The sequence below is a fragment of the Macrobrachium rosenbergii genome, chromosome 13 (genome assembly GCF_040412425.1).
Source record: "Macrobrachium rosenbergii isolate ZJJX-2024 chromosome 13, ASM4041242v1, whole genome shotgun sequence".
In the NCBI taxonomy this organism is placed as follows: Eukaryota; Metazoa; Arthropoda; class Malacostraca; order Decapoda; family Palaemonidae; genus Macrobrachium; species Macrobrachium rosenbergii.
Window position 1 is genome coordinate 38,998,913 of NC_089753.1, and position 20,000 is coordinate 39,018,912.

Below are 20,000 nucleotides of genomic sequence, written 5' to 3' on the forward strand. Positions count from 1 at the left end.
AGAAAAGGGAGTATTATGTAATAGTAATAATAGTAATTTCATAGCTTCTTACTCCTTTTTTTATGAATCAATGCTGCCTGCACCAGATCACTGGTATTTGTTGCCAGTCTTAGTACAGAGACAAAATAAAGAGTCCCAGTAAAAAGGAAAATGAGCACTTTCAAGATTAAACTGAACACATGAGTAATAACCAATAACAACTTGTAATAATGGGCAGTATATATATATATATATATATATATATATATATATATATATATATATATATATATATATATATATATATATATATATATATATGAAATTTTGAATTTTTGTCTCATACATGGTGACAATTTTTATATTCCAAATTAACGACAAATATCGTTAATATCTAGCTCCCTAAGCCTCGGAAATAACTTATACTCAAGATGAATTATAAATAATCAGTGCTTCGTCATCACTGGGATTCGAACTGCTGATTAATTTAGAAACAAGGATAGACACAGTAACTTGGCCATTGAACTCAGTGGTCAGTCACTGTATTTGTTTCTAAACCATGCAGTAATTATATACACGTATATGTGACGTCGTTTGAACTTTAATATACACATATATGTGACCTTGTTTGAACTTTAAATATATACACATATATGTGACCTCGTTTGAACTTAAAATATGTACACGTATATGTGACTTAGTTTGAATTTAAGTCAAGAGAACTTAAAACAAGGACTCCAAAAAGTCAAGGCGTAGGGACTATGGCACAGCCAATGTTATTATTAATGAGCTTAATGGCGCGTGCTACACTGCGCTGGAACCCGGAGCTGCCCATCATGTCTCCCCTACCCTACCGATCCCCTACCTACCCTGCCCCCATTGGGCGGACAAACAGGTTTGCAGGAGGAGGGTGGATGTGTCACGTCTCCCCTATGTTCCTGATCCCCTACCTACCCTGCCCCCACCAGGGCGGACAAACAGGTTTGCAGGAGGAGGGTGGAGTGTCATGTCTCCCCTATCCTCCCAATCCCCTACCTACCCTGCTCCCACCCAGGGTGGACAAACAAGTTTGCAGGAGGAGGGTGGCTGTGTCATGTCTTCCCTACCCTCCTGATCCTCTATCTACCCCACCCCCACCTGGGGCAGACAAACAAAATAGATCCACTCGGATTTTATTATTATAGATTATTATAAATAAAAGATTTACCTCTGACCATCCCAAACCCTTTGGTCTCTCTTCCAGATTCCTGAAGAACGTGAGCATCGACATGCAGACCGACCCTCCAGGACCGAACCTAGAGTTCAAATCAGACGGGACAAGGAAAGCCATAGAGCTCAAAATCATGAACCTAAGGCCGGATCTATCGCGCAAGCTGGTGTGGGAAGAGGTAAGTGAAATGAATGTTTATATCTCTGTAAGCTGTAACCAGATTGGGTGCAGGATAGAGGGAATTGGTTGCTAAGTTAGGTTAGGTTAATTCTTGATGATCTGCCCTTTGCTGGTGTGGGCAGAGGCAAGGGAAATAATTGTTTATATCTCCCTAAGATGGATATGGGTTGAATGCACAATAGAGGGAGGTGATCGTTACCGTAACCAGGTTTGCTTAGGTTGGGTTAAGTAAATTGGTGTGCGATGATCTGCCTTTGTTGGTGTGGGAAGAGGTCAGAGAAATTAATGTTTATTGCTCCTTACACTGAATCCGGATTGGGTACACAGCAGAGGGAAGTGATCATTACTGTAATGTAACTATGCTAGGTTAGGTTAGGTTAGGTTATGTTAAGTAAAGTAACACTTGATGATCTGCCCTTTGTTGGTGTGGGAAAAAATAAAGGAAATTAACGTTTATTTCTCCTTAAGCCGAACCAGAACTGGGCGCACAACAGAGGGAAGAGATCATTACTGTAACTACACTAGGTTAGGTTAGGTTAAGTAAATTAGTACTTGATGATCTGCCCTTTGTTGGTGTGGGAAAGGGTAAAGAAAATTAACGTTTATTTCTCCTCAAGCCCAACCCGGACTGGGTGCACAATAGAGAAGTGATCTTACTGTAACTAGGTTAGGTTAGGTCAAGTAAAGCTAATTCTTGATGATATGCCCTTTGTTGGTGTGGGAAAAGGTAAAGGAAATGAATGTTTATCTCTCCCTAAGCTGGATTCGATTTTTGTGTGCACAATAGAGGGAAGTGATCATCACTGCAACAAGGTTAGGTTAGGTTAGGTTAGGTCAAGTAAAGCCAACTCTTGATGATCTGCCCTCTGCTGGTGTGAGGAAAAGGCAAAGGAAATTAATGTTTATCTCTCCTTAAGCCGAACACTGACTGGGTGCCCAATAGAGAGAAGTGATCTTACTGTAACTAGGTTAGGTTAGGTCAAGTAAAGCTAATTCTTGATGATCTGCCCTTTGTTGGTGTGGGAAGAGGTAAAGGAAAAGAATTTTTATATAAGCTGGACTCGATTCGTGTGCACAGCAGAGGAAAGTGATCATCACTGTAACAAGGCTAGGTTAGGTTAGGTTAAGTAAATTCATTCTTGATGATCTGTCCTTTGCTGATGTGGGAGGAGATAAAGAAAATGAAAGTTTATATCTTCATTAGCTGGAATCAAGTTGAGTTCACATTACAAGAAAGTCACCAGTACTGAAACTGGTTTCTAAGTTAGTTTAGGTCGTATAATGTCAATGCTTGGTGACATGCCAATTACGGGTTCATAAAATTCATACTATTTGCTCTGTTATTTATTTGTTCACTGCTTGCATTGTTTCAAAATAAAAATCCCAGTCCTACTTATTTTGAATCTCTAACTATAGTTGTCGTCATCTTGGAAAAATCAGATCATCGTCATTATTTTTATCATATAATCCTCAACCTTCTCCTGTCTTAGATATTTAAAGTAATTACATCTCTTCGAATCTATTACATCTTCCATTTTTCGTTTCATTTTATTTATTTCCAATCTTCGGAATCCTTCAACCGCTCTTAAGCACCATCTACCAATCTCAGATCATCTGAGATAATCCATTGTGAGAGCACTCTTTACCTGTGCTCTCTAATCTCCCCTAGTCATCTTCAAGGAGGTGGAAAAAGAGCGATTTAAATCGTAGTCTCTAAAAGAAATAAAAAGAAAAATATAGAATGATATTGGGTAAACTATAAAACGTACTCTAGGTTTTCCAAATGTAAGGTATTCGTTTCAAATTAAAAAAAAAAAGGGGGGGGGTGGAAGGATGATTTAATTTTCCAGTATCAAATATTGAAAGGGATTTTCATTTCGCATTCTCAAAACAACAAAAAGAGAGATTTAATTCCAACGGCACCAAAACCGTAAACAAAAAAACGGTAAACATAATAAATTTGTAAAAGTGTTAAAAAAAAGAATCCAAAATTTTCTTTTCTAAATCTTGTCCTAAATACTGTTTCAGTTCCCACTTTGTAAAAAATAAAAAGAAAATTTAATTCCAACGTCACCAAAACAGTAAAAAAAACGGTAAAAATAATAAATTTTGTAAGTGTTAAAAAAAGAATCCAACATTTTCTTTTCTAAATCTTGTCCTAAAAACTGTTTCAGTTCCCACTTTGTAAAAAAAAAAATAGAATTATATTCTAACGGCACCAAAACAGTAAAAAAACTGTAAAAATAATAAATTTGTGAAAGTGTTCAAAAAGAATGCAAAATCTTGTCCTAAAAACTGTTTCAGTTCCCACTTTGTAAAAAAAAAAATTTATTCCAACGGCACCAAAACCGTAAAAAAATGGTAAAAATAATAAATTTGTGAAAATGTTCCATAAGAATCCAAAATTTTCTTTTCTAAATCTTGTCCTAAAAACTGTTTCAGTTCCCACTTTGTAAAAAAAAAACATATTTAATTCCAACGGCACCAAACCCGTAAAAAAATGGTAAAAATAATAAATTTGTGAGTGTTCCATAACAATCCAAAATTTTCTTTTCTAAATCTTGTCTTAAAAAACTGTTTCCGTTCCCAGTTTGTAAGAAAAAAAGGTTGACATAAAATGTAAAAGTATACCGAGAGATTTCAATAGTCGCAAGTTTATTATTACCCTCGTTCAATAACAATGGGGGATGTTTGTAATCTCTAAATAGAATCTTTCCATTTACTGACCTCTCAACATTACACAGAAATTCAAATATGGCAAAGCGAAGACATAAATAAGGATATCAATACAAAAATATTTCATTCACATTTCAATGTTTCAATTTCTCATTCCTATTAACCAAAGCACATCAGTTTGAAATTAAATTTGGTAGCTTGCTTTTTTGCTTTATACTTCCCTCTCTAAGAAGAGAGAGAGAGAGAGAGAGAGAGAGAGAGAGAGAGAGAGAGAGAGAGAGAGAGAGAGAGAGAGAGAGAGAGAGAGAGAGATGGAAACACGACACTGAAAAAAGGAAAAAGATAAGAGAAGACTGTAGGAAGGACAAAATAACTTAAAAATAGAGCGACTGTATATGGGCATATAACAGGGAAATATAAAATAATAAGAATATTCTCAAGCAAGTAAAAAAAAAAAAAGATAAAAATGCGCCGTAGATCGAGTTTTCTGTACAGCAGCTACAGCGTATAATCAAGGCCACCGAAAATATATCTATCGATTATGGTTAACTTGAACCTTACATAAAATCAAAACTACTGAGACTAGAGGGCTGCAATTTGGTATTTTGATATTGGCGGGTGGATGATCAACGTACCAATTTGCAGCCCTCTCGCCTCAGTAGTTGGTAAGATCTGAGGGACGACAGAAAAAAGTGCGGACGGACAGACAAAGCCGGCACAATAGTTCCTTTTCAGAAACCTAAAAAAGGGATAAAATTTACAATAGAAAACGAGAGGAAATTGGACCCGAACCACCACTCAATCTCAGAGCAAATTCGTGTGAATGTAAACGAAGACAAAAAACCAGAATACGAACACCAGAGAGAAACAAAGAACGAAATGCAAACACAAAGGACAACGATATTAAAATGAGTACCATATGAAAGATGGACAGATAAACAAGAGTGAGAAACAGCACGAAAGCAAACGAAGAGAAGATGGAGAGGAGAGGAAGAAAAGTTAAGTATACTTTAGTTTTACCAGACCACTGAGCTGATTAACAGCTCTCCTAGGGCTGGCCCGAAGGATTAGACTTATTTTACGTGGCTAAGAACCAATTGGTTACTTAGCAACGGGACCTACAGCTTATTGTGGAATCCGAACCACATTATAGCGAGAAATGAATTTCTATCACCAGAAATAAATTCCTCTAACTCTTCATCAGCCGGTCGGTGGAATTGAACTCCGGCCCATCGAGCGACAGTCTGAAGCTCAACCAACTCAGCCAAGGGAGAGAGAGAGAGAGAGAGAGAGAGAGAGAGAGAGAGAGAGAGAAAAGAAGGTCGCGCCATTAATTTTCATAATGAGAAAACCTGGAGAGAATGAAGGGAACCTCGGCATCGTGACGAAGAAAGGAAATTCTCGCCCGGGCAAAATATAAAATGATAATAAACGCGGTGACGTCACCAAGATGGCTGCGAACCGGGTAGACAGTATTGCCCGGTTTTTGCGTCCACTTAATTGCTCCGTTTTTACCTTACATTCGGCTGATAAGGGTTGATGAAAGGGGTAATTACTGCAGGCGTTATATGAAGACCGCGTTTCTATAAAAGATACGGGGGAGGGAGGGGGTGAGAAGAGGAGGAGGAGGAGGAGGAGGAGGAGGCGGAGGAGGACGACTTGGGGAGGTTTTCGTCCTTTAGACTTCCCACTCTCAGTCTAATTAAACCCTTACTTTAATCCTACCTTACCTCGGACATTATGAAACGAAAGATCAGCAGTGCTTTCAAATAATAAGAATGGCAATTAAATTATCATGAGGATGACGATAAACTTTTCATAAATTAAGAAATCATGTAAGATAATGATCAGTAATGAGAAGTTACTTCTACAGCAATCAGGTCACTCAAATGGAAATGGTTAAAAACGTACTACTAGAGTAACCAGGTCATTCAAAGGAAGTGGCTAAAAGGTTACTACTAACAACAATCAGGTCACCCAAAAGAAATTGTTAAAACTAACTTCTTCAGTGATCAAATCACTCAAAGGGTAACGATTAACCATACCGCAAATTAATTAACCTAAAAGAACAAAACTCAAAAGGCAACCAGAAATATGAAGGCTAAATGTTCCTGGCATACTCCCTGTGCAAGACAGGGAATCACTTTCAAACTAGGGTTCCCCTGAAAAAAAAAAATGGCATTTGGCAGAATTCACTTTAACTCTCCCCTTCTATTGTGGCAGATTAGTTTTGATATACAACGGTCACCACAATTTTTTTTACTCCCTCAGTTCATAGACCCTGTCGTTATGTGCTCAGGTTCTGAGACTAGGGACGCCCTTTGTTCTATATTTTTTATTTTATTTTTTTCTTGTGACTTTACGTGTTTACCTAAAGCTGACTTTCGTTAGTAAGTTATCGTACTTATACCAAGAATTCAAGGTACTCATTATTGTTAAACATCACTATTCATGCCATCAAGTTGGTTAATTTCGTTATTATTATTATTATTATTATTATTATTATTATTATTATTATTATTATTATTATTATTATTATTATTATTATCATCTGTCGTCAGATCCTCGTAAATTTTTTCAGAAGGCAGTCCACTGTCCCATAAATTTTTTTACTAAAAAATGTTCAAGATCATTAGGTCACAGATTGGCATAAATCATTGAAAATCTAATGTGGTTTTCTAAATATATTATCATCAATCAAACTTTTTAATACCATTTCTTTTACCTCTTACTATCTACCATTCATACGTCAAATCATATTCTTGAGGCATCACCAAATTAGAGGATCAAGGAACGTGTAAATTCCGGTTGCCTATATATACTAAATGTACGAATCTGTACATAAATTATGCATAGATTGTTTGTTAAGATAAGTAAATAATATGTCACCTGTAATCTATTAGTTTCTTCTGTGATTCAGTTTTTATCTCTCTCACGCCCTTTCATGCATAAAAGCACTTACATTTATCAGCCTATTATCAATTTAAAAATCTTCAACTCTCCACCATTCTCTTTCCAAAATGGGTGTCGAAACTGTCATAAACACTGGGTTTAACTGATGCCTCAAACTCTCTCTCTCTCTCTCTCTCTCTCTCTCTCTCTCTCTCTCTCTCTCTCTCTCTCTCTCTCTCTCTCTCTCTCTCTCTCTCTCTCACACACACTAATTAAACAAATTTTTAGGTGTCATGACAGTAATAAGGTAAAGAATTAAAGTTTTGCCTAAACTGCTCTCTCTCTCTCTCTCTCTCTCTCAATAATTAATCAAATGTGTTATAATAGTCCCAAGGTAAAAGGGATTAAGCTTTACTTTAATTGCTCTCTCTCTCTCTCTCTCTCTCTCTCTCTCAACAATTAATCGAAGGTAAAGGGCTTAAGTTTTGCCTTAACTGTGCTCTCTCTCTCTCTCTCTCTCTCTCTCTCTCTCTCTCTCTCTCTCTCTCTCTCTCTCTCTCTCTCTCTCTCTCTCAACAATTAATCGAAGGTAAAGGGCTTAAGTTTTGCCTTAACTGTGTCTCTCTCTCTCTCTCTCTCTCTCTCTCTCTCTCTCTCTCTCTCTCTCTTTCTCTCAATAATGCATCACACAGGGGTCATGACAGTTCTACAGTAAAGTGTTTAACATCTGCCTAAAATGCTCTTTCTTTCCTTCCATCTCTCTCCGAATATAAAATATTTAATCAAACCTGTGTTGTATTAGTCTTTGGGTACAGAGTTCAACCTTCGCCTCAGTTGCGCGCTCTCTCTCTCTCTCTCTCTCTCTCTCTCTCTCTCTCTCTCTCTCTCTCTCTCTCTCTCTCTCAGTAATTAATCAAATGGGTACCAAGACAATACAAAAGTAGAGGGTTTAACTTTTTTCATAAGCTTCTCTCTCTCTCTCTCTCTCTCTCTCTCTCTCTCTCTCTCTCTCTCTCTCTCCTAAATACTTCTGAAAAACACACCTTTCCCCTTTATCAGTTTTTATCTCAGCAATTAATCAAATGGGCACCAAGACAATTCAAAAGTAAAGGTTTAACTTTTTCATAAACTGTTCTCTCTCTCTCTCCCTCCTAAGCACATCCAATAAATACCCTCTTTCCCCTTTATTCATTTTCCCATGACTTTCCTTAAATAAAGGGTTTATCTCTTTCATAAACTGCTCTCTCTCTCTCTCTCTCTCTCTCTCTCTCTCTCTCTCTCTCTCTCTCTCTCTCTCTCTCTCTCTCTCTCCTAAATACATCTAATAAATACCCTCTTTCCCCTTTAATATTTCCAAAGATAGTCCTTAAGTAAAGATTTATCTTCTTCATAGTGTTCTCTCTCTCTCTCTCTCTCTCTCTCTCTCTCTCTCTCTCTCTCTCTCTCTCTCTCTCTCTCCGAAATACATCTAATAAATACCCTCTTTCCCCTTTCATATTTCCAAAGACAGTCCTTACGCAAAAGGCTTTAACTTTGTCATAAACAGTTCTCTCTCTCTCTCTCTCTCTCTCTCTCTCTCTCTCTCTCTCTCTCTCTCTCTCTCTCTCTCTCTCTCTCTCTCCTAGATACATGAAATAAATACCTCTCTCCCCTATAAACATCTATTAAATACTCCTTTCCCCCTTTATTCATGTTGCCTTTCCCCTGACTTGCAGATCGGCGTGTGGCACTCGGCGAAACCGATGGGCCTCGAAGTGAAGGACATCGTCTGGCCTGGTTACTCCCACGTGCCCCCCAACGGCATCCCCGAGAAGTTCCACCTCAAGGTAAGAGAAGGATAGGAAGAAGGAGAAGAGGAGGAGGAGGATAGGAAGAAGGAGAAGAGGAGGAGGATAGGAAGAAGGAGAAGAGGGGGAGGATAGGAAGGAGTGGAATATAGAAAAGAAGAGGAAGAGGATAGGAAGAAGGAGAAGAGGAGGACGATAGGAAGGAGAAGAGTAGGAGGACAGGAAGAAGGAGAAGAGGAGGACAGGAAGAAGGAGAAGAGGAGACGGAAAAGCAGAAGTGGAATATACAAATGAAGAGGAGGAGGATAGGAAGAAGGAGAAGAGGAGGAGGATAGGAAGAAGAAGAGGAGGAGGACAGGAAGAAGGAGAAGAGGAGGAGGATAGGAAGAAGGAGAAGAGAAGGAGGATAGGAAGAAGGAGAAGAGGAGAAGGAAAATAAAGAGTGGAATATAGAAAAGAAGAGGAGGAGGATAGGAAGAAGAGAAGGATAGGAAGAAGAAGAGGAGAACGATAGGATGAAGAGGGAGGAGGATTGGAAGAAGGAGAGGTGGAGGATAGGAAGAAGTGGAGGACGATAGGAAGAAAAGGAGAAGGATAGGAAGAAGAGGTTTAGGATAGGAAGCAGAAGAGGAGGAGGATAGGAAGAAGAGGAGGAGGATAGGAAGAAGAGGATGAGGGTAGGATGAAGTGGGGGAGGACAGGAATGAGAGGAAAATTTAAGGAAGGAGTGGAATATAGAAAAGAAGATGAGGAGGATAGGAAGAAGAGGAGAACGATAGGAAGAAAAAGAGTTGGCGGATAGGAGGAAGAAGAGGAGGAGGATAGGAAGAAGAGGAGGAGGAGGACAGGAAGAAGAGGAGGAGGAGGATAGGAAGAAGAGGAGGAGGATAGGAAGAAGAGAAGGAGGATAGGAAGAAGAGAAGGAGGATAGGAAGCAGAAGAGGAGGAGGATTACAAGAAGATGAGGAGGAGGATTGAATGAAGGGAGGAGGACAGGAATGAGAAGAGAAGAAAAGGAAGGAGTGAAATATAGAGAAGAGGAAGAGGAGGAGGAAGAGGAGCGCAGGAAGAAGAGGAGGGGGGTTGGAGGAATTGCTGTTTTTTTTTTTGGTGTTTCCCCAACGAAAACATATAAATGAATTCTTTTCTATTTATTACAATGTGCAATCAATTAGTAATTTTTACTGCCGATCTAATTTTAAATCCGTAAAGAAAAAAGTATCATTGACGGACATTTTAGTATTCGTATAAAATGTCACTAATTCACAAATCACTAAAATCTAACTGCTTGTATTCGTTAAGTAAAGTACTATTTATTGCTGTTTCCTATTTCTGTAATAAAAAATGTCACTGACATACGATTTTGCACTCCTGTAAAACGTACCACTGACTTCATACTTACCAATTACTTGTAAAAGTAACTCTCAATTTATTAGTATCTCTACTGTACGGTCCTCTTCCAGTCAAAATAGGATGACAGAAAAAAAGGATAACAGATATACATTTTTTAAAACGTTTTGACAAAAAAAAAAAAATCAAATCTCAGAAAACCAACGCCACGACGTGAAAAAGCCTCCACACACAAGTAAAGTGATGAGGAATTTCTTGCAGAATTTTTACTTAGATTTAGTTGGAGTTAATCACTTAGCGCTGTTCCCATTCTGGGAGAGTGGGATCAGCTAGATTGGGATGCTGATGAAGAGAGAGAGAGAGAGAGAGAGAGAGAGAGAGAGAGAGAGAGAGAGAGAGAGAGAGAGTCAGTCTGTACTTCAAAGGGAGAATGTTTTTGTGTGCTTCGAACACACACAATGATTTCTGTGTGCACTTTGAGAGAGAGAGAGAGAGAGAGAGAGAGAGAGAGAGAGAGAGAGAGAGAGAGAGAGAGAGAGAGAGAGTGGTGAATGCGTGCTTCAAAGAATGTTATCTATATGCTTCAGACACACATACGCAGAGTTTTGGAAGCACTTCAATGAGAGAGAGAGAAGCGTGTGTGCTTCAAAAAGAGAATGTTATTTGCGTGCTACGGGGAGAGAGAGAGAGAGAGAGAGAGAGAGAGAGAGAGAGAGAGAGAGAGAGAGAGAGAGAGGTGAGTGTACTACAAAGAAATAATGTTTTCTTGTGCTTCAGACACAGACTGATTTTTGTGTGCGCTCCACCGTGTGTGTGTGTGTATGTGTATGTGTGTGTGTTTGTGTGTGTGTGTGGGTGTGTGAGAGAGAGAGAGAGAGAGAGAGAGAGAGAGAGAGAGAGAGAGAGAGAGAGAGAGAGAGAGAGAGAGAGAGAGAGTCTGTACCTAACAGAGAAAATTGCAAGTATAGTTAATAAGTATTTAAACGCAAAGTATTACAGAAAGTCATGAACACCATTGAAACGAGAGAGAGAGAGAGAGAGAGAGAGAGAGAGAGAGAGAGAGAGAGAGAGAGAGAGAGCGAGAGAGAGAGAGAGAGAGAGATTACCTGTAAATTAGTTCCACCTCTCCGGGGATGGAGGATTATCCAGTCGAGCCCCATCCCTATGTGGAATCTGACAATATTTGACAGGGAAACGTTTTTATATATATGTTAGATTTACATGTGGTTCGCCTCTCGTGTGTGGACTGCGACAACATTTTTGTTTCAGTTATTGAGAATATACTGTAGATATTTATGTTATAGATATTGAAGAGACAGATATATTTGTTATAGATATTGAAAAGAAGATGGATATTTCTGCTATATATATTGAAAAGATAGATATTTATGTTATAGATACTGAAAAGATAGATATTTTTGTTATTGATATTGAAAAGACAGATATTTTTGTTATTGATATTAAAAAGAGACAGATATTTTTGTTATTGATATTGTAAAGATGGATACTTTTGATATAGATATTTAAAAGATAGACGTTTTTGTTATGTATTTTGAAAAGACGGATATTTATGCTATAGATATTGAAAAGACAAGTATTTTTGTTATAGATACTGAAAAGACAGATTTTTTTGTTATAGACATTGAAAATGTAGATATTTTTACTGTTGACAGGCAATTCTGTTACAGATATTAAAAAGACAGCTATTTTTGTTATAGATATTGAAAAGATAGATATTTATGTTATAGATACTGAAGAGGCAGATATATTTTGTTGTAGATATTGAAAAGAGAGATTTTTACTACTGACAGGTATTTTTATTATAGATGTTGAAAAGCTAGATATTTTTGTTATTGGTATTGTTAAGACAGATATTTTTTATAGGTACTGAAAAGATAAATATTTTTTATAATATTGAAAAGACAGATATTCAAGTTATTGGTCTTGAAAAGATAATGTTTTTATTACTGATAAGTAATTTTGTTATGGATATTGAAAAGATAGATATTTTTTATAGATACTGAAAAGATAAATATTTTTTATAATACTGAAAAGACAGATATTTAAGTTACTGATCTTGAAAAAATAATGTTTTTATTACTGATAAGTATTTTTGTTATAGATATTGAAAAGATAGATATTCATATTATAGGAAAAGAGAATTATGTTACAGATATTGAAAAGATAGATAATTTTGTTATAGATACTGAAAAGATAGATAATTTCACTATCGATAGGTTTTTTTGTTACAGATATTGAAAAGATAGGTATTTTAGTTAATAATATTAAAAAGATAGACATTTTTGTTATAGATATTGAAAATATACATATTTTTGTTATAGATATTGAACATATAGAAATTTTTATGATAGATATCGAAAACATAGATACTGTTTTATTGTTTTTGAAAGTAATGGCGTCAGATCTGATTTTGGAAGTGTATACTAGATGCCATATTGAATTAAAATTGCACATTACATATGTCAGGGTTGCTCACATGACCGGTGGTATTGCGTCTTGGCTCATCGGGGGAGAGAGAGAGAGAGAGAGAGAGAGAGAGAGAGAGAGAGAGAGAGAGAGAGAGAGAGAGAGAGAGATAAATACGAGCACCTAAGGATTAAGGGAGACTGACATAAACTACACAAAATTACAAGAATGATAATAGGATATGACAACTGGCATAACCAGTGGTATTACATCTGTGTTCATCAGAGAGAGAGAGAGAGAGAGAGAGAGAGAGAGAGAGAGAGAGAGAGAGAGAGAGAGAGAGAGAGAGAGAGAGAATTACGAGCACCTAATAAAAGATTAAGAGAGACTTCGACAATAATAAAAAAAACAAGTAAAAAAATGCGCCGAAGTGTCTTCGGCGCAATCGAGTTTTCTGTGCATCGTGCAATCAAGGCCACCGAAAATAGAACTATCTTTCCGTGGTCTCGGTATAATGCTGTATGAGCCGTCGCCCATAAAACTTTAACCACGGCCCGGTGGTGGCCTATCTTATGTCGTTGCCAGAAGCACAATTATGGCTAACTTTAATTTTAAATAAAATAAAAACTACTGAGGCTAGAGGGCTGCATTTTAGTATGTCTAATGATTTGAGGGTGGATGATCAACATACCAATTTGCAGCCCTCTGGCCTCAGTAGTTTTTAAGATCTGAGGGCGGACAGAAAAAGTGCGGATGGACAGACAAAGCCGGCACAATACAGTAGTTTTCTTTTCAGAAAACCAAAATGACAGCATTTCATCCTGTGATTACTTTCCCGTACGTTCATCCAATCCTGCAACCTTCAATCGTCTAGTTGATTGATTTTAGAGATACACTGGCGTAACGTAAGTCCTTCAATCTGTAACGATACTGAACACGTGAACGTTCTGTTTGTTCAGTAATGGAGATGAAAAGACAGATTGAAATATTTCATTACATTACAAAATGAAGAAAATGTTCAGTATTTCACTTGCTAGTAATGTGTAATGACAAAGTAAAAAAAATCCGTAGTGCCAAAGACTAGCAGTTAATGAGACTACATTTACAAAAACTTAAAATTCTTAAAAACGTTTGTAACAAGGAGACTTGAAAATTTTTGCAATAATAAAAAAAAGCAAAAGAATAAGCAAAGAAGATATGAAAACAGTTATCTAAATAATAATAATAATAATAATAATAATAATAATAATTTTTATATTTCAGTAATAATAATAATAATAATAATAATAATAATAATAATAATAATAATAATAATAATAATAATAATAATAATACAAAAAAAGATGATTAAGAAAACCTGATAACTAATTTTGAAAATGAAAGCATTATCAATAAACAATAAAGCAAATACAACGTGAAAGCGTGTTGACAAGACAATCACCATACGGAAACAAGGAGACTAATCCCAAAGTTATAATAAACAAAGGTATGCACCATTTGTAAACAGTCACTGCAAATCACAAGTATCCCTGGAAGGCAGAACAGGACAGAACAGTCAGCTGTGGCATTTAAGAGAGATATCACGAAAATGTCAAGAATAAACAACGTAATGATGAATTGCTCTTATTTCTACTGCTACTGCTGTGTTAATATACAACGAACAAATAGATGCGCATATACATGGAAATACACGCTTATACACATACACACACACATGCATTATATATATATATATATATATATATATATATATATATATATATATATATATATATATATATATATATATATATGAATATAATCACTTCAGAACGTGATTCAGTTATCACACATTACCACAGGTGATAAAAGCTTGGAAATAAAGTCGAGACCGGTCAGGACCTACACCCCGTCTCTTATTTTTCACCTGTGGTAATGTGATTATATATATATATATATATATATATATATATATATATATATATATATATATATATATATATATATTGTATAACTGAATCACGAAAATATGGAACGTGATGAATATATAAATAAAGACAAAATCTAGGAAGGAAAGAGTAACACTGGAGTGCTGCATGAGGCCTTTCGACAGTCGTCCTTTACATAGTAGACTGGAGAAACATAAAAGTAAGTTTACAAAGAAAGCTCATATAAATGACAGATGGGGATTACAAAGGAAAAAATATGTACCTGGAGTCCAACACAATTGAAGAATTACTAGAACTGCCAAAACAGGGTTAAAATATTTAAGAGGTTATACAAAGGATTAGGATCAACCGTTCAGAATAATAACACCATCTCCCCACCAATATCCTACAGCGTAGGAATGACAAAACCGCCCCCGACCAACAAACGGCCTGGAATCCTTCTTCCAGTTCCGTATGAGGTGGACGGAACAAAGGAGATATTGACCCGACCAACGTGATTCTTCCCTATCTCAATCTCCCTACTGACCCTCTTTTCCTCTCTCTCTCTCTCTCTCTCTATTTGCCAGATCACCTTCATGGAGGAGCCCCCCTTCATCAACATGGACCCGCCCCATCCCGTCACGGGGAAGTGCACGGCCAACAAAGGCGTCCCCTGCAGGATTGCGTCCGATCACATGATGCAAGGGTGAGGGGCTGTCTGGTCTGCGTTCTGTCTCTCTCGTTTTATTGGTTATATTTTGTTTTTGTTTTATTTTTTGTTTGTTTGTTTGGTCTCAGAGTCGTTGTTCTTTATTTGTTATTTGTTATGCTTTCATCTTTGTATTTCTTTCATTCTGTTATTTTTTTTTTTAAGCTTGCACTCTTGTTGTATATTTGTATTTCTGCAGGTTCTCTTTTTTTCGTGATTTATGTTTTAGTTCCTGAATCATTTTGTCAATTAATCTAAGTTTCTTAATGGTAATACCAATGTATACCTCTTAATTTGGGACAGTTTTACATTTAACTAATGTTTATCACTTACGCAAAATTGTACCAGTTAATTAACCTATAACTTTTTATTAGTACACGTATACGCACACACACACATATATGTATATATATATGTGTGTGTATATATATATATATATATATATATATATATATATATATATATATATATATATATATGTATGTACGTATATATACTGTATACATATATGTAAACATAAACATCTATATATATATACATATATATATACATACATACATATATGTGTGTGTATACATGCATACTGTAATACACAACGAAGCCATAACAATGGACACCTCATTCCCAAACCACCTCCTGAACAAGCCCTTCACACACGAATCACGCATCAATCCCCTCTCCCTTCCCCTCACCCCCCAGAGTGAACGTGACCTGGGCCATGCGAAACTCGAGCTACTACAGATGCTGCTCTGGATTCTGCATCGACCTCCTGGTGAAGTTCTCCCACGACCTCGGCTTCTCCTACGACTTCTTCAGGGTGGAGGACGGCATCTGGGGCGCCATCGTGGTGAGTCGTCGAGTGAAGTGTGGTGAAATTTTGTTTGTGAATGGACGAAAGAATGCAATGAATGACGACTTGGCAAATGAAGAGGTTTGATGGATAATAGGGGACTTTGTTTTGACGGATAATAAGACGTAGTTTTGACGGATAATAAAAACAGTTTTCACGAATAATAAAAGACAGTTTTGGCGGATAATAAATGACAGTTTTGACGGGTAATAAAAGACAAAGTTTTGACGGATAATAAGAGAGAGTGCTGATGGATAATAAAAGACAGTTTCGATGGATAATAAGAGATAGTTCTGACGGATAACAAAACACAGTTTTGACGGATAATAAAAGAATTAGTTTTGATGGATAATAAAAGTTTTGAGGGGAAAAAACGACATCCTTTCGACGGATAATAAAAGAGTTTTGACGGATAATAAAAGAGTTTTGGTGGATGATAAAGGCATAGTTTTGGCGGGTAATAAAAGACAGTTTTGACTGATACTAAAAGACAGTTTTGGCGGATAGTAAAAGCATAGTTTCGACGGATAATAAAAGACCTGGTTTTGGCGGATAATAAAAGAGAGTTTTGACGGATAATAAAAGACATAGTTTTGACGGAAAATAAAAGACGTAGTTTTGGTGGATAATAAAAGACATACTTTTGACGGATAATAACACAGGTTAGACGGATAATAAAAGACAATAGTTTTGATGGATAGTAAGACACTTTTGATGGATAATAACAGTTTTGACGGATAATAAAAGACAGTTCTGATGGATAATAAGACAGTTTTGACGGACATACAGTGACATTTTTTTACGGATAATAAAAGACTCAGTACTGACAGATAATAAAGAAATTGTTTTGGCTGATAACAAAAGACGATTTTGACGGACACTAATAAAGATTTGACGAACAATACAAAACGGTTTTGGCGAATAAAAAAAGACAGTTTTGAAGGGTAATAAGGCAGTTTTGACGAACAATAAAAGACATAGCTTCAACGGACAATAAAAGACAGTTTTGACGGAAAACAAAAGACAGTTTTGACGGACAGAAAAGGACATTTTTTTTTTTTAGCTGGTTGGTAAAGAACTTTCATTTTGATCTGCACTGAGGCTTTACTTTTGTTGTAAATATCACTCTATGTTTTTTTTGCTCTGACTGCTCATTATGGCTGCCTATGTTTTGACAGGCAAGAGAGACTTCAGATTTTACGAACCTAAGATTGTTTTTGTGACGAAATTAGGCTTTTCATTCGTGGCGACTGAGTTCCCTTGTTGCAATGACCACTTAAATTCTTTTTATTGATGGAAGCTGAAATATTATATATTACATATATTATATTATATTATATTATATATATATATATATATATATATATATATATATATATATATATATATATATATATATATATATATATACATATATAGTATGTATATATATATATATATATATATATATATATATATATATATATATATATATATATATATATAATATGTGTCTACTTAAGGCTTTTGTTTTGACATACACTAAGAATACTCTCATTAGAAATTTAAATCTTGAATGTGAACATTAATACAGATATCGATACATCAATTGTGGAAATATTATTACAACAGACGTACATTAATCCTGGAGTGAAAATAAAAAGCCCCTTTAAAAGTACGAATATGAAAATGTGGAATTGCTAATATATAAAAAATAAATAAATAACAGGCAACCGCCATACAAAGCTCTTCCAAAAAACGAAGCATATAGACACAAGGGAATAGAAATACGAAGGTTAAAAGATAAACTATATAAGAGAAATAATAAAGAAAAACAAATATCATTAAACAACAGCACTATGAAATGAGAGTTACGTGAGCCAGCTCAACCGAAAAAAAAAAAAAGTATTTGCACCCAATTTGAACTTCTGAAGTTCCAAGTGTCAGCTTCATTAAACAAGTAAAAACTGCGCCGAAGTTACTTCGGCGCAATCGAGTTTTCTGTACATTGTATAATCAAGGCCACCGAAAATAGATCTATCTTTCGTTGGTCTCGGTATTATACTGAATGAGGCGCGGCCCATGAAACTTTAACCACGGCCCGTTGATGGCATATCCTATATCGTTGCCTGAAGCACGCTCATGGCTAACTTTAAACTTAAATAAAATAAAAACCACTGAGGCTAGAGGGCTGCAATTTGGTATGTTTGATGATTGGAGGGTGGATGGCCAACATACCAATTTGCAGCCTTCTAGCCTCAGTAGTGTTTTAAGATCTAAGGGCGGACAGAAAACGTGCGGACGGACAGAGAAAGCCGGCACAATAGTTTTATTTTACAGAAAACTAAAAATACATTACAAATAATTAAAGGCAGAAAAGGGATAAAATAGTGCCCTTAAGAAAAGGACAAAGCCAAGCAACCACTTCCAAAACCAGAAACGCCAACAAACCCAGCAGAAAAGAATGCAAATGAATTCTTATTGTCCCAGAACTCCTCGACAGGAAGAATGACATTTTGTCAGACATGAATATTAATAATTCAAGAGCATTCCCCTTCTCCTCCTTCATAAAAAAAAAAAAAAATAAGTCGTCTTTTTTTTATATTTTCTTTGAAGGGAAGAGGCAAGATTCGGAAGAGCTGTGCGTCACATGTATCATTGCTTGAATAACCGTGTTTGTTATCCATGCATTTATGAATGTATTTAAGTCTGTGGCGAAGGGACGAAGCGGCAATACTGTTAGCAAAATAGCAAAACATTTCAAGTTTTATTCATTTTTAGTTTTCTGTAAAATAAAACTATTGTGCCGGCTTTGTCTGCCCGTCCGCACTTTTTCTGCCCGCCCTCAGATCTTAAAATCTACTGAGACTAGAGGGCTGCAGATTGGTGTGTTGGTCATCCACCCTCCAGTCATCAAGCATACCAAATTACAGCCCTCTAGCCTCAGTAGTTTTTATTTTATTTAAGGTTAAAGTTAGCCATAATCGTGCTTCTGGCAACGATACTGAATAGGCCACCACTGGGTCCTGGTTAAAGTTTCTTGGGCCGCGGCTCATAAAGCATTATACCGAGACCACTACCGAAATATAGATCTATTTCCGGTGGCCTTGATTACACGCAGTATCGGCTGTACAGAAAACTCGATGGCGCCGAAGAGACTTCGGTGCATTTTTTCTCGCTTCGATTCTCCCAAATTTCTTTCATCTCCCATCCTGTCGTTTCAATATCCCTTCAATTTCATGTTCCTGGCAAATGGTTACGATTTATTTGTATCTATTTTTTCTCAAACTTCTTCCTTTTTCCCTCTATACCTTGTCATTTGGTCCTCCGAAAGGTATTCAAATTAAACACCGACTTTGTATCTCACAGTCACCTGGACAAATGCCTCTTCACAGTGCGACAGATTCTTAATTTAAATTCCAATTCAGACATTAAAATCAAAGAATAATTTGCCTAAGAATCTTTGACAAACGAGATTTTTGTCGTAGAAGACTTCGCCAGACGAAATTCATTTCTAAATGAGAAAGAAAAATGAGGCTCTGCATTGGTTGAATTCTTTGTGAAATGAGGTATTTTTAGTAGAAAGGGGCCTTTTAGTTAAATGAAGTTCTGTCCAAGGGGATTCTTCGCCAGGCGACGATTTCTTTAGACGAATGTGATTCCTGATGGAGTTGAATTCTATGTCGAGTATTAGTTTTTAGCTTCCTGTAAAAGAAAACTGTTGAGATGGCTATTTCCGTCGGCACTTTTTCTGCAAGCACTTTTCTGTCCTCCATCAGATCTTAGAAACTACTAAGGCTAGAGGGCTGCAAAGCAAATTGGTATGTTGATCATCCACCCTCCAACTATCAAACATAACAAATTGCAGCCCTCTAGCCTCAGTAGTTTTTATTTTATTCAAGGTTAAATTTAGCCATGACCGCGCGTCTGGCACCGTTATAAATGCCAACAACACAGGCCACCACCTGGCCGTGGCTGAAAGTTTCATGGGACGCGGCTGCGAGTTTCATGGGCCGTGGCTGAGATTTTCACACAGCGTTATACGCTGTACAGA

The 20,000-nt window shown here is 36.5% G+C and overlaps 1 protein-coding gene and 1 long non-coding RNA gene across 4 annotated transcripts in view; one reads left to right on the forward strand and one right to left on the reverse strand.

Annotated features, from left to right (window-relative positions):
- Positions 1-20,000, reverse strand: part of LOC136845216 (uncharacterized) — a 549,715-nt gene that overhangs the window by 462,550 nt on the left and 67,165 nt on the right. The gene's annotated exons all lie outside the window — the stretch shown is intronic.
- Positions 1-20,000, forward strand: part of LOC136845214 (glutamate receptor ionotropic, NMDA 2B-like) — a 510,777-nt gene that overhangs the window by 415,177 nt on the left and 75,600 nt on the right. For both annotated transcript variants that reach the window (XM_067115285.1, XM_067115286.1), the window contains exons 8-11: positions 1,223-1,367; positions 8,653-8,763; positions 14,996-15,114; positions 15,817-15,964. In XM_067115285.1, coding sequence (XP_066971386.1) covers positions 1,223-1,367; positions 8,653-8,763; positions 14,996-15,114; positions 15,817-15,964 — 523 coding nt within the window. The remainder of the gene's footprint in view (positions 1-1,222; positions 1,368-8,652; positions 8,764-14,995; positions 15,115-15,816; positions 15,965-20,000) is intronic.